This window comes from Girardinichthys multiradiatus, chromosome 9 (assembly GCF_021462225.1).
Source record: "Girardinichthys multiradiatus isolate DD_20200921_A chromosome 9, DD_fGirMul_XY1, whole genome shotgun sequence".
Classification (NCBI taxonomy): Eukaryota; Metazoa; Chordata; class Actinopteri; order Cyprinodontiformes; family Goodeidae; genus Girardinichthys; species Girardinichthys multiradiatus.
The window spans coordinates 23,855,390-23,870,475 of NC_061802.1; the positions used below are offsets into that span (position 1 = coordinate 23,855,390).

At 37.6% G+C, this 15,086-nt stretch overlaps 2 protein-coding genes across 3 annotated transcripts; one reads left to right on the forward strand and one right to left on the reverse strand.

Annotated features, from left to right (window-relative positions):
- Positions 1 to 402: 402 nt before the first annotated feature.
- uox (urate oxidase) lies at positions 403 to 4,178 on the reverse strand. 2 transcript variants are annotated; one of them, XM_047375047.1, is made up of 8 exons: positions 4,029 to 4,178; positions 3,325 to 3,540; positions 2,520 to 2,636; positions 1,834 to 1,912; positions 1,281 to 1,467; positions 978 to 1,101; positions 659 to 742; positions 403 to 589 (listed from the first exon to the last, which is right to left on the reverse strand). In XM_047375047.1, exons 1-8 carry the CDS (start codon positions 4,047 to 4,049, stop codon positions 515 to 517), a joined length of 903 nt encoding a protein of 300 aa, XP_047231003.1. In that variant the 5' UTR covers positions 4,050 to 4,178; the 3' UTR covers positions 403 to 514. The 2 variants fall into 2 exon arrangements, with proteins under 2 accessions (XP_047231003.1, XP_047231004.1); XM_047375048.1 differs by having other exon boundaries at positions 3,963 to 4,083.
- Positions 4,179 to 6,221: 2,043 nt separating this feature from the next.
- Positions 6,222 to 14,943, forward strand: dnase2b (deoxyribonuclease II beta). The gene is made up of 6 exons (XM_047375334.1): positions 6,222 to 6,462; positions 6,628 to 6,802; positions 8,576 to 8,654; positions 9,702 to 9,863; positions 11,589 to 11,786; positions 12,816 to 14,943. The coding sequence occupies exons 1-6, from the start codon at positions 6,353 to 6,355 to the stop codon at positions 13,148 to 13,150; spliced, it is 1,059 nt and encodes a 352-aa protein (XP_047231290.1). The 5' UTR covers positions 6,222 to 6,352; the 3' UTR covers positions 13,151 to 14,943.
- Positions 14,944 to 15,086: the final 143 nt, after the last annotated feature.

Below are 15,086 nucleotides of genomic sequence, written 5' to 3' on the forward strand. Positions count from 1 at the left end.
ACCAGACAAGACCAAATCCTTATTATCCCCTGAAACATAATCCTAGAAATGATGTTGAAAGTATGTTCTTTCTTTTTACTGACTGTTAGAAGACTGGTAATTGTTTGATTTGACACATGATTAAAGACCCCTGGGCTTGTCATGAACTGTCGTTTTTACCCAAAAAATGTGTTTAAAAAAAAACTCCTTCACATTGTCAATCTGAATATACACTGAAATACAATCAAAAACATTTTGTAATACTTCTTCAGAGAACTTTGGACCTTAAAGTAAAGCGTTGTTGCAAATCAGAAGAGGTTCTCGATGAAAGTTGGTTTGATTATTTTCTGATTAATTTGTTTTTAGCTGTTCAGGGTTACATATTCACAGTAGGTAGCAACGTTATTCACATCTTGATGCCCATTTTTGGTTTTATCATTTATTTGTCAGCATGTATTTAGATACATTTTCTAATAGTTGGATCAACAGGGTAATATTGAAGCCCAGCAGCAGTGATCAAGGTGGGCTTTCTCTTTTAAAGTCTGGCTCTCTGTTTCCGACACACTGTCCCGGTGATGTTACCAGAGGGATTATCCAAAGGAAGAAACACCTGTTGGAAACAAAAAGGCAGGTTATCAGTGAAATCATTTTTGACATTGTAAACAATGATGGTATTTACCTCAGCTTTGTTGTTAAGACCCATTTTTGTCATGTCTATGGGGAAGTAGTGCTGGTTGGGCATGACTATCTCAATTTCATCCACCTTAAAACAGCACATTGTTTATTATAACATTTATGATGCTTAATGTCATGCCACATACTGTTACAGTTTCTAATAAGGTCCCACAGAAGAATATTTCGAAAAATATGGAGGAAAAACTACTTAATGTACTGATGATGTGATTTCATTTATGCAAGACTAACAGCAGATCATTTTGTAGCCATAAGTATCTTTGGGATAGTTTGAATAAGATGGTTTCTTGAACTGAAGGGCTTACCTCAGGAATCCTATCCAGAACCATAACCTGTGTTTCATAAAGGGTCTTCTGCACAGATGGTGAGTATTCTCCCCGGTCATAGGGGCCAGCAAACTTCTCAATAATTGTGTCTCTCACACACCTCCTACAAATGACAGAAGTTTCCCTTCAGGATTCATCTTTTCAGTTGATAAAATGGTCCCTGTCTGTTGTGTGTTGGGTTTTTTTTTGCTGCACTTCCTGGTTGATAAAGCCACAGCTGTATCGCATGCAGCAAGATGTTTTCTAGAACACCTTTCTCTCTCACAAAATTTAGACAATTACCATGCAGCATCAAAGTCAACATCCTGGACCTTGTTGTAGCGCCACCTAGAATAGACAGTGGTACAGAAAACCCTCTCCTTGGTCTCTTGCAGTGTAGTGAAACGATCTTGGAAAAAGCCTTCAAAGCCAGACTGAGTGGTTTTTAGCACCTTCATGTCCTTCACCCCACTGTGAACCACTGGGGTACCTGTGTGGAGAACAGAGTTGGTGAAAAACCACAATACATAGAAATGCAGTCCGTCCTAACCATCTGTGAAAAGTCAAGATCATAGCTGTAGATACACATATATCTTTGTCAACAGTTTGGGCACAACTGTTAAATTGCAGGGAGGTCAAATAATAATAGACCTTCAGACTTAGAACTAATAACAACATCCTGGTATATATTTACGCAGCATTATTCATGCTAACAAAGGAGGTAGACTCAAGATTTAAATCAGGTGAGTGTCGCTTAAACTATCAGAACAATGCAAACAAGCACACATGCGCAAACATATTCTCATAAGCAACAATTAGAAGCAGTATCCAGTGTTTCATCTTCATGTGGGATTACCGCTGAGGTTCTGTTCCACGTCGCAGAAACGACAAGCCTCTGGGCTATAGATAAATGCATGAGCATGTCCAACACCGTTCTGAGAAAAGAGAAGAAATGTGTAAGGATCACTTGTAATCTGAAATACTTAATAGATAGATACAGTAGCTCTCCTTGTTGAAATGTAAGGTTTTTGGGATGAATGAACCTAGGGGTCTCACCTATTTGCCCTCTCCAATTTGTAAGTGTTCTGGGTATCTATTAGATAGTAAAGACATCTCTTGTTCATAGCCCTCTTCAGGTGACTCCACAGATTTTCTGTTAAATTCAATTCTGGACTCTGGAGCGGCTCTTTAACAAGTTTAATGTTTCACTCAGGATGTAAATGTGGAGAAATATGTCCCATCTGTACAGCTGAACATCATTTCAAGTCAGATAGAATACAGTTGATGCTAGTGGTGAACTCAAGCTGACTGCTGAAAATGAATCAGAAGGTTCCTTAGTAAAATATTCAGGTATTAGTTAAAGGATGTGGACACTTATGTTTCTCAGTTAAATTGTACAGGATATATCTCACATTATATGTTCAAAACATGTTTTACATAATGAAAACCTAAGGGTGTGTACACTTTTGATAGCCTTTATGCTTTGTCAAATCTGGTGCAAATAAAATAGCCCAGGGCTAATCACTGGATTATGGGTTTTACCTTCTCCAGCCTTCTCCAGGGTGCCTCCTCCATATAGACTTTGGCCTTCAGCACATGGTTGAAAGAGGTCAGGAAATGATGACAGAGATCCAAGGATAATTGCTCAATGGTGTTTACCTGAACAGATTGCACAAAAAGACTAGTTAGCGATATCTCCCACAATAGGTGACATAGAATACATACAAAGTAAAGGTGAAGGCTGGGATTTAATTCAATCATTTCAAATGTTCCAGTAAATGCCAGTCATAATATAGCTCAGTGAAGTGGGTAAAAAAATATTGGATTTACATTTACTCGAAGTTTCATGGACTACGCTGGAGGTATGAGAGATTATACCATTTCTGTTTACTCTGAAATTTTAATTTATTCACCGTATTGCAGAGAGCCTTTGAAAAGGGATCTCTCTTTTCCTCAGACTTCTGTTTAGATGCAGATAACCACCAAAGGCTGTTACAAAGAATGATCTCACCTTGGAAGGGAATAAACCCAATATGCAGTTTTGAGCATCCAAGTGGCTACTAACTCACTTGCAGAAACCCCTTTACCATAAATTTAGGTATTCTGTGACAAAACCTCTAAACCTTCATACATGAATTCTTTAACATTCCTCTTTCTGTCTTAAATTTAACCATCCGATCATATTAAATCTCTGCAACACATATTCTGCTAATGCCAAGAAAGTTGGACAAACCACATGTCCGTTAGCATTTCTAAAACAGTAGGTAAAAACAAGTTTTTCAAGAGGAGTTTAACGCCTGCCCATCTGTTATCACCTTAATTAATACAAGCTGAAGCCGTAACTCACCCCTTTTATTTTGGCCAGGGCATGGACAGTGTTCTTGATGGTGTCGGTGGGAATGATGTCAGAGTTGTCTCCAGTCAGATAGTCCTTGCGTGACTTGAGAGTGATCTCCACGTTAGCTTTCAGCTCAATAATGTCGTGGTGGCTCCCATGTCTCTTGATGAACATCACCTTCACAGCGTTCTTGCCGTAACCTGTCCGCACGAACTCCACATTCTCCTAGAATGAAACAGACTTGATATTTCATCTAAACCTGCAAATGTACTATTATAAACTTCAAATTGTAATGCTATGTAGTGTCCTGATTGATTATTTTCATCTTATAGCTTTAATTTGTGCTTAAATTGTACACTTTTGTGTGGAAATGTTTGCAGGAGCTTATAACTGATTTTTGCACACTGAAAAATTATTTTGTGTTAGTAATGTTTTTGCAAGGTTGTATTAAGTAAATAATATTTTAGACTATGAAATAATGTACTAAATCATTTGCTTTTGTTAATAGAATTTGGCCACATTATGTCCCATAAAGGTTTGACATTGCTTCATAGGTTTAAAAAGCTGCAGATTATGGTTTAGCCTTGTGGTCACTGACCCCAAACATGATTTTACCTTCAGTAAAAAGTTGTTCACATTTAACTTACGAAAATAATTATGTTCTGTTGTTTGCAAAAATTAGTCCTCCTTTGCTCCACTTAATGAATGATTACCTGACTTCCAGCATATGCCATGTTGCTATCCTCTCTTTCACCTGCTGTGTTTCTCACCTTGTCTGTCTCTAACCTTGTTTGCAACCCAAGCAAAGCTCTCTGGAGTACATGAGAAATTGTAGAGGGGGTGTTGCCTTCTTTGCACTCAAACTATTGGGAGTTCTAGAAGGATTTCAACATATTTTACATGTACGTAGCACTCAAAGACATGCAGATTTACTTACACACACACACTGATAGAGGATCTTTTTTTGTATTGATCTCTTTGTTGTTTTGTAACTGAACTCACCCCTCTGTGATGTGGAAAGGCTTATCCTTGTTCTCTGAGAATATCTGGGTATGCGAGCTGGCTGTTAGCTGACATCCTTCCTTCCAGATTACAAAGCGGAGGATCTGCTTTGAAACTAATATCCTGATGCTGTGGTGAATATCTGAGGTAAAACCTGCAGCAGTAACTGAATTATAGTAGAGACTACTTCCATCCATTGGCCCAGGATAGCTGCTGGTGACCATAGAGACTGCAAGCAGCTTTGCTGACCAAGGAGTCCCACTGATTTTTTAGACAAGTCTCCTGATTTTGGGGGCATCAAACGATGTAACAGGTGTAATGGAAAATGCTATTATTGCTCTGTTTGTGAGCCCTAAAGTAATTACACTCATGGTGTCCATGCAGCAGACTTGTTTGTGGAATGTTCCAGCTGCAGAACAAGTTCTGTTAGAGGAGAACTTTAGCTACTTCATGCTCCAGGAAAGGGCTCACACCCAGCTTATATCATGAATAGCAAATGCCTCACGCGACAAGAAAAATCAACACCCTGTAAACAACTATGTTATAAATATGAGTGTCTGAGTTCTGACTGCCAGAGCGTCTTGATACTTTGTATTCAGTTGTTCCCGCTGCAAGTTTCAATAAACTGCATGACTGTTCTCATCCTTTGGTCATTTTCTTATTTAAAGGTGATTTTTCCACAACAAGTCCTGTTTGATTTATTGCAAATGAAGGAAGATCTTACTTAATCAATATTCTCCAACCAAGTGAAACCCAATTTCGTTTCTTTTTGCATATTTTATTCTTTAACTGCAGTGGTCATGGCATAGGATCAGTCATTTCCTGACGCATGACTGAGCTGGTAAAGAGCAAAACAGTAAAATCTTTATCCGAGAAGCATACATACACACCTTCTTCCTCTTTCTACTGCTGTTAGATTATTTTTTATTAGAAATAAAAATTATATCCATTTATGTTAGGGGTATTTCTGAAACACTAATAATAATAAAATGTTCTGTTATTTTATTGCCAAATTCTGCCTCTTAGTAATTTTGCTGTACATTAAGTTTGCATAAGAGAAAGAAAGAAAAAAAAAGAGGAAAAAAGATTTTCAAAACAAAAGTGTACATTGAGTAATATTCTGAACATTATGCAAATGTTCATTTATAATGTGTCTCCAATTAACTCCTTGTATTTTGAAACAGGTCACATTTGATGTGGTACATACTGTTTTCTTTTTTTCCTTTGTTTTTTATAATGCGTGTGTAATTTTAGCATCTTTACTGCTATAAATTACCATTATACAGTCTAATATAGTTTTAGCTAGCTGGTCATTTAAATATTATTGTGTTGGTTACATTTGAAAAATAGGAATCCCTTTACAGCACATGAGTTGTATTCTATGTATTGGTACTATGTCAGACTGTATTGACCATAATAAAATACAGTTTTGTTCTGCCACACAACATTTATTTACAACTTTGAGTTAAAAACGTAAAAAAATAATAATAATAATTGCATTTCCGGTTCAAAGTAAACAGTGGAAAATACATATATACAACTGTTAATAACTGTCTTTGAAAAAGGAAATTTCAGTTCTTAGTATGATCTATTGTTATTTCTCAACCTAAATAAGTGAAATGAAAGTTGACAACTTTCCTACAGTTAAACAGTGTGGTCTTTTTTTAACCAGATGTTCTCTAGTTCCGTAATCAGCAGCTCAGTTGCTAAAAAAAGTTGCTAAAACAGTAAAAAACTGTACTGAAATATAAAAAAGAAAAAAGGGCAAAATAAACTTCACGTGGTAATTCTCCAGAAAAAAACATTAAACCACTGTCAGAAAAGATGAATATTTGATTTATGTTCTTACATTGGACTTTCATTATGCCCTATCATGTGACCAGATCTTATGACTTCCTGTTTTGCATAGCCATGCAGGTGTGCTTTCTTTACTCTCAAAAACACTCATACAGCAAGCAGTCTCCAAATAAGCTTCAGATTTCTCTTTTTTTATTCACACTTGGCTGTGTGGTCTTCATCTACAGCGTTACTTAGGATGGCCTCACAATTCAGGCCCTGCTTCCACGTTACTGTCGTGTTGTTGTGCTTTACAGTGGGCAGAAGTGACATTTCCTGCAGAAATGAAGCTGGTGAACCTGTCGACTGGTGAGCTGATGTAACATATTGTGAACCGACATAATAGACATGCTACTGCTGTTTTCGTTAATTTTGCTTTCATTGTGTTGAGGTCACTAATATTGGGTAACAGAAAGGTGTGTAAAACGATTCCCTAGATTTTACCAGCATATGAAGACCTATCTTTTTTTCCAGGTTTATCATCTACAAACTGCCAAAATACAGGATTGAGGAGGTAGGCAGTGGTGTGGAGTATATGTACCTGGACTCAGCAGTTGGGAGCTGGCAGAGGAGTAAATTCATGCTTAACACAACCCAGGGAGCCATGGCCAACACTCTGAATCAACTGTACAAAGGAAAGGCCTACTTGGTGAGACTGTGCCACTCTTCATTGGTAAAGGCGCTTAATGTTTAAGTGAGACCCCTGGTATCTGTAATTCACAAAGAGCAATGAAGCCAAGTTATTTCAGTTCATGGGTGTAGATTTTTATGCAGCATCAGCAGAGTAAATGAATTCATATGTAAAGAAAGTTACTTTGCTTAAAGTAAAAGTTCAGCATTTCAGGACCTTGAGTTAGTTTGAAAAAATTAGATCAGAAGATCATGTGGATGTAAGACTGTCAAGATCTTGGTTATATGTTTGTGAAATAAATCTGACACATCCTGTTTATTATTGCATAGAATCATAAATAAAAGGATATTACCAGTTTTGCTAAAAAATAACCCTAACCTACCTACTTTCACCATCATCTAACTACTTCAAACTATGTTGTGCATTTAATATGCACAAATAATCCAGATTTTCCTCCTTGTGCTTCTGTGTCTATTCCCAATCATTATGTTTTACTATTCCTTTTCTTGAACATCCTTAATTAATACAATGTCAAAAACAAATGTGATAAACAGTATATTTTCCCTCAAGTTTTTACTCCCTTTTTACATCTTTGTCCCTTTTAATGTTTCAGAAAATCAAACAAAATTTTTAGGAACACATAAAAAAAAGATTAATAAATATAAAATGCAGTTTTGGAATAATAGCATACGCTAAAATAGAACTTGTAACGTGAAGTAGGCTAAAATATTTCACAAAGCTACACATCATACCTCGATCTAAACAATTTCAAGAACAGAGGAAAAACTTGAGCCATAGACATCTGATACTCTGAAAAGGATTACAAAAGGCTTTGGGACTCCAGTAAACCACAGTGAGGCCCATTATTAAAAAATGGAGAAAACACCGAACATTGGTGAAATTTTACAAGAATGGTCTTCCACGTAAATTTCTTTAATATAACATCATCGACTCATCCAGGACGTTACAAAAGAAACCAGAACAACACGTAGAGTAATGCAGATCTCACTTACCTCAGTGAAGGTCAGTCTCCATGGGGGAAGTAGGAGGCTTTTGTCCAAAAACATCCTCATGATCCCCATGACTTTTTAAATTCATATTCTGTGGACAGACAAATCCAAAGTGGAATTTTTTAGAGGATCTGCATACCATTACATCAGGCATAAAACTGGCACAGCATTTCAGAAAAGGAACATCATTTAAACATGGAGATGGTCTGGGGCTGCCTTGCTTTTCCGGGATCTGGACCACTTCCCCTAACTGATAGAACCAAAGGTACCTCTATCTGGCAGATAATGTGAATGTCTGACCATCAGTTTGTGAACTTAAACTGAAGCACAGTTGAATAATGCTGCAGAAAAATGATCCAAAACGCATTGATAACTCCACCTGAATGGCTCTAGCAAAATAACTGGGTGTTTTTGAGTGGCCTAGTTAAAGCCCAGACTTTAACTTTGATTGATATCCTGAAAGACTCTCCAGTGTGGCTGAATTAAAACATTTCTTAAACAAAATTGTGTTAAAAGACTCATTCCCAGTTATCACAAACACCTTATTGCAGGGGTTGCCAATAAAGGTGGCAAACCAGTTTTGAGGTTTAGGAGGCAATTCCTTTTTTGCATACAGCAGGTATGTTTGAATAACTTACTCCCTTACTCTGGTTATCTTATATGTTTGATGATCTGAAACATGTGTGACAAAAAAAGCAGACAACAAACTGTAAGTTGGCAAATATTTGTTTACATCGCTGATTACATGATACTGTAAGCATCAAACAAGTTTCTCTTCCAGTCAAACAGCTCTGTATACGCACTCTACAATGACGGCCCACCAGAGATGAAATACATCCACACTTACGGACACACTAAAGGTACAGTGTTTTACCAAAAAATGATTTCCATTTTATATTAATTATGAGTTTTTATGTCCACAAAAAGTATGTCGCTGTGGTTTCGATCTTTGAATGTATGTAACATGTCAGAAACATTGTTTTTTTTTTATTTGAAGAGCTATAATAAAAAATGCACTTTGTTGAATCAAATGTAACAGGCGCAACATTTGGAAAACTGTAATTATATTTTTTGTTTATAGCTAACCATGTTTTCAGAATGGTTTATTTGTCTCTTTTTGTATAAGGGGCATCTGATAGTAGAAGTATAGAAAAGGTAAACTAATTTAAAAAAGGGCTGCACGGCGGCGCAGTTGGTAGCACTGTTGCCTTGCCTTGCAGCAAGAAGGTCCTGGTTACGATTCCCAGGTCTTCCTGCATGGAGTTTGCAGGTTCTCCCCGTGCATGCGTGGGTTCTCACCGGGTACACCGGCTTCCTCCCAAAGTCCAAAGACATGCCTTTTAGGTTAATTGGTCACTCTAAATTGCACTTAGGTGTATGAATGAGTGTGTGCATGGTTGTTTGTGTGTTACCCTGTGATGGATTGGTGACCTGTCCAGGGTGAACCCCGCCTCTCGCCCGTAGACTGCTGGAGATAGGCACCAGCTTCCCCGCAACCCACTATGGAATAAGCAGTAGAAAATGACTGACTGACTATATTAAAAAAAGAAATTACTTTGAGGCATAGTAAGCATAAGGTCAGGATGTCCAGTATTTTCAAGGAAGAATTTAAGAATGCGCAGTATTTTAGGTTAAACAGAAATGTGTACCTCCTCGTCTATATCTATGTTAGTTTACCAAATCAGTAGTTTAGCAATGCAATGTTGTGATTTAGCAGTGAAGGCCGGACCACTGTGAGAGGAAATGTCCAAAGAGCAGGAAGATAACTACTGTTTACTCTGATCCAAGAACCGCTCTGACACAACTTTGATGGAAATATTTTTGCAGTCTCTGTGCCAGTTTGCATGTGTGCGAGTGTATTTGTGTTATCTTGCACACTAAAATGTGTTCTTGCATGCATCCTGCAGGTGTTCTGTTCTTTGACCACTTTCAAGGTTTCTGGCTTTCCCACTCCGTTCCCCATTTCCCCTCGTTTCCTGAGCGAGGCTACCAGTACCCCTCCTCTGGCAAACATAACGGCCAAACTGCCCTGTGTGTAACCTACCAGTATGCACAGTTTCTCAGAATAGGTAAGTGAGGGCTCCATGAAGCAACCAGACGTGACCTGCTCTTTTGCAGTACACATGCAATATGTGTGCGTACCACAGAATATGCTGTGGTACCACCGAAAAGTCATTTTGCACGTTGTGTTTGAAAGAATTGTTTTCAGATGAATCATATATATATATATATGTATGTATGTGTGTGTGTGTGTGTATGTATACAATATACAGTGTCTTAAAGCGTTTCATCCATAAAAAGCATGCAAAAATATACCTGTATGTTGTATGGTGGACCGCAGATATTCCTTTATCATTTTTGTCTAAACCCTAAACTGAGGGTTTGAGAAGTTATAGTTGTCATTGGCTTCAGGATTTACTTTTGCCATTTAAATCCACATTACATTGACAGTTTTCTCTGAAAGTAACATGGCTACAATTTTGAGGATGGAAGTACTTGAAGTGAGCGACCTTCTATTTAAAACAACTTCCAATCAAATGATTATGAAGGTAAATCTGCTGCAAATTTGTCATACATGTATTTTGCCAGGTTTACAAAAGGGTATTTTTAATTGTGCAGATGTTTAGGTGATTTAAGTTGTTTTATAATTTACACATTTTTAAAACAACCTCACAAACACAATAAAAAAAATGAACAGATGTTATGATTTTACAGATTTTTAGCTTCTACCCTCATAAATATAATACTTTTTATACCAAACAGCTTCTTTGATTCCAAATTACACAAACAAGGTTTCTCTCCTGCACAAATTAGTTTGTCTCTGTACATAAGGTTTAGCGATTTTCTACATGCTCTTGGTAAGTCACGGAGATGCTGTATTTGAGTCCTGGGGAAAAGGTGGTTTGTCTGTGATTCATGTGGAGTGCAGTCTTAGGTTTTGAATTCATTAAAAATAGTAAATTCTGTTTTTAAGTAATGCTGATTGATGCCCTTTTTCTGCTGGGAAAACAATCAGTCCAGGTTATCTTCAAGTAGACCTACAGTACCTGTAGCTTATTTAACCCACAGAACCAAATTTGAGTCTTATTGTTTTTGTAATCTAAATAGCTGTTCAGGACTATATGTTATATTTATTAAATGATGAGTCATGAACAGGCATATTCAACAAATCAGTATATGTGTCCGTTGAGGCTTGTTTGTGAGATTAAAATTACATTGTAGAAATAATGTACAACATACTTTTCACTAAGCCCACATTCCTTTATTAAAAATATATTTTTAATTGGTCTGATGTAATATTCTAATCTTGAAGGTCATGTTTTCATTAGCTGTAAGCAGAAAATCATCATAATTACAAGAAAGAAAGGGTTGGAAACATGAGTCTTTGTGTAATTAATCTATATAATGGGTTTTACTAAGTGAATGGAGTTACTGAAATAAATTAACTTTTTCATTAATATTCTAATTTAACTGCATGACTGTATTTTTAAAAAATGTATGCAGGCTGGAAGCACATTTAAATATAAATTATTTGACTATGAAGAGTTGATTTGTTCCATTGTTTGTATGTGGATTATACCACACACTTTGAACTGGTCAAACTTACAAACAAATTAGTTAGGACACGGATATTTTCAGCTTATTAAGTTCACATATGTGAATCGAGTTTCTCTCCATAAATGTGTAACATACAGAAAGACAAACTATTGCTAGTCTCACTGTAAGGGGATGAAAGAAAGCGTGTGCATGTATAATTATGTCTATCTGTGTTTCATATGTGTTCTCTCCTGCAGCGCAGCAGCTGGTCTATGTTTACCCACGTTTCTACAACTGTTCGGTTCCCTCTGTGTTCTCGGCCGACCTGCCACAGCTCCTTAAGCTGTGTGAGGGTTCCAAACTGCCACTGACCTCCAACAAGGGAGTGAAACCGCTTTTTTCCATCAGAGGGGATAGATTTGTCAGCTTTGTGAAATCTGAGCTCTTTGTGGATGGTAAGGTGTTCCTCAGGTCCATCTAGACTTTTAATGTAGATGTAGTCCTGTTCAGAGTATGAACAGAACAACATTAAAGTTTTAAAGGTCCTCTTTGCAAATTTGGACAATGCATGCTCCAAATTACCTTTTAATATAACACACATGATTGATAGTAAAGAGTAAAATGTGTTTACATGTGAGTCATGGCTGTACAGTAAAATATTTAGGCTGTTTTGAAAAAAATAATAGAATAATCACACTTTAAAATCTAATATTTAAAGTTAACCTAATGAATACAGAAGTTCGTCATGTGGTAATTATCATTAAATTCATACTAGTTGAACGTTAACATGGACAACCTTGACATTTTTCTAAAATATTCAGCAGATGTAAAGCAATTAAAATCCAGGGTAGCATAACATATTATAGCCTGTACCTTGGTTACTTTCTCAAACCCTTACCAGACATTTTCAGGGAACATAGAGATTGCTCTCTAGAACCTAACAGTCATTTTTGTAGGACTGTCAGATAATACTGATAACCAGTAACCAGTAAGTAAAATCAAAGTTCTGGGAACGTACCTAGTAGGTTCCAAAAAAGCAACAATACATTCCTAGAAAGTTCCAGCAAAGTACCGAGTGAGTTACTGAAAGAATGCTCTCATTTCCGGAAAAGTATCTGGTTAGTTCTAGTAGAGTATTTTGTAAGTTCCAGGAAGGTAACCAAAAAATAAAGTTCCTGGAAATTACCTGGTAGGTTCCATGAAGTTCTAAGAAAGTAACCAGAAAGGTGCCTGAAGATCTATTGTAAGTTCTGGAAAATAACCTAATGTTTTAGGAAATTAACCAGTAAATCCCTTAAAGGTTTTAGAAAGTACCTAGTAAGTTCCAGAAAGTAACCTTCTGAGTTTGGAAAAAGTAGTCTTTAAGTTCCTTAAAAGCATGGGTTGTATTATATAGTGCTACCAAATTGGGTTATGTTTCATGAGCTGAATATATTTCTGTTTCATTCTTGATCGACCTGAGTTCTCGATCTGCCTTCCTTTAGATATCTACACAGGCTGGGTGGCTCAGGTATTGGACACCGATCTTTTAGTGCAGACTTGGCAAACCCAAGGCCGAGAGCTGCCCTCCAACTGCTCACTGCCGAAGCACACCTTGAACATCAAGAGGACTCAGCTTCCCCCATCAGTCCAGTTCCAGTCTCATTATGACCACTCAAAGTGGTGTGTGTCGCAAGCTTATGAGGACCATGTGACCTGCCTGGGGGATCTGAACAGGGTCAAGGCTCAGATGTCACGTGGTGGGGGGCTCATCTGCTCCTACAACCCTGTAATTTATAAGGCCTTCAGACAGGCCGTGGACTGGTACATTAGCTGCTAAACAAAATTGAATGATAGGATTTTTGGTATGATTGGGGTTAATTCTTAATGTATACAGTTAAGCATGAAGGTTTACCATTTTAGATTTAAAAAGATGTAGCTTATAAGCATCAGATAAATTCAATTTAACAAACCGCCTTCTTTGACCACAGTTAAGATATTTTGAACTTGAATTGAGTGCATTATTGTAACAACCACTCACAATTATTGGGACATTTAAGCTGTGTACAACAGCCTTAAATAATAGTTATGGAGATTTGGTGACCCTAAGATTTGTTGCAGTCACTCTTTGCTGCAATTCTCTAAATGTGACCTTCAAAGATTTTCTTACACCTCGCTTTCTGCCCTCCCTACTGTGCGTGGTGACAAGATAAACATGGGTCCTCATGCAATTGGTTGCAGTTCTAGTTGTTTACAACTTTTAAACCTTGACTAATGCACCGAAGACCTCATAGCCTCAGTTAAGGTCAGTATTTATGACTCAGAAATAAGGAAGAGACTTGGCAAAAGTGGTATCCATGGGAGAGACCCAAGCTGAAAACCACTCCTGACAAAAAAGAACACAAAGGCCCATCTTAAATTTGCCAAAGCCACATCTTGATGATCCCCAAGACTTTTGGAAAAATGTTCTGTAGACTGCTGTCCATGCATCAGGACAATGATTTAAAGCACACCAGCAACAACGTTTTTGTGTAGCCTAGTCAAAGCCTATATTTGACTGTAATACTGTGGCAAGAGTCCTTCACAGTGACGTAAAAAGCATGGCTAGTTTTCACAAATTCTTGATTACAGCTGTTGGCGCCAAGGGTGGCAAAACCAATAAGGTTGAGAGGGGAAATTACTTTTTTATAGTTCATAGGTTTTTTTGTCAAGGAAATCACCATTTAAAATTTGTGCTGCACTGTGACGCAGTGGATAGCACTGTTGCCTTGCAGCAACAGAAGGTCTTGGGTTTGACTCCTGGCCAGGTCTTTCTCCCCGTGCATGCATGGTTCTCACCCGGTACTCCGGCTTGCTCCCACAGTCCAAGACATGGCTGTTAGGTTAATGGGTCTCTCTAAATTGCCCTTAGGTGTGTGAATGAGTGTGCATGGTTCTTTGTGTGTTGCCCTGTGATGGACTGGTGACCTGTCCAGGGTGTACCCCGCCTCCTGCCCATAGACTGAAGATAGACACCAGCTTCATCATGACCCACTGTGGAAGAAGTGGTAGAAAATGACTTTGAGGCATAGTAAGCATAAGGTCAGGATGTCCAGCATTTTGAAGGAAGAATATAAGAATGCACAGTATTTTAGGTTTAAACAGAAATGTGTACCTCCTTGTCTATGTCTATGATAGTTTACCCTGCCTCCTGTCCATAGACTGCTGGAGATAGACACCAGCTTCCCCATGACCCACTATGGAAGAAGTGGTATAGAAAATGACTGACTGGCCATTTAAAAATGTATTAACTTTGTCTGATATTAAGATCTCTTTGATGATCTGAAACACTTAATGGGAAAATACCTTGTTACAGCGCTGTACAAAACTAGCATACCTGACTCAACATCCACTCTGTACCAGATGCAACAGAAATGTTTAGCGTTTTGCATTAAACAGTGCCTCCTAGTTGCCAGACTGGTTGAATGTAGTTAAGAAGTGATGTCTTTGGTTTATGAACATCCAGCTGAGGATTGCATTCCTCCATCCTCACTCACCATGAAATCATGTAAATAGTGGAGGCATTTGTTTTTTATTGTGTTTTGCTTGAGAAATATATTTTGCTGAAATAAATTCATACCACATAAATTCCTATCTGATGCAGCCATCCATTTTATATCCTCATTAATGTGTTAATTTTTCAGTTGCGCTCTATATTTGTAAGACAATAAATATAAATAGCCTTCTTGCTGTGCCATCATGCTGTTTTCCAGCATGGGATCTACAGAGCAAATCTG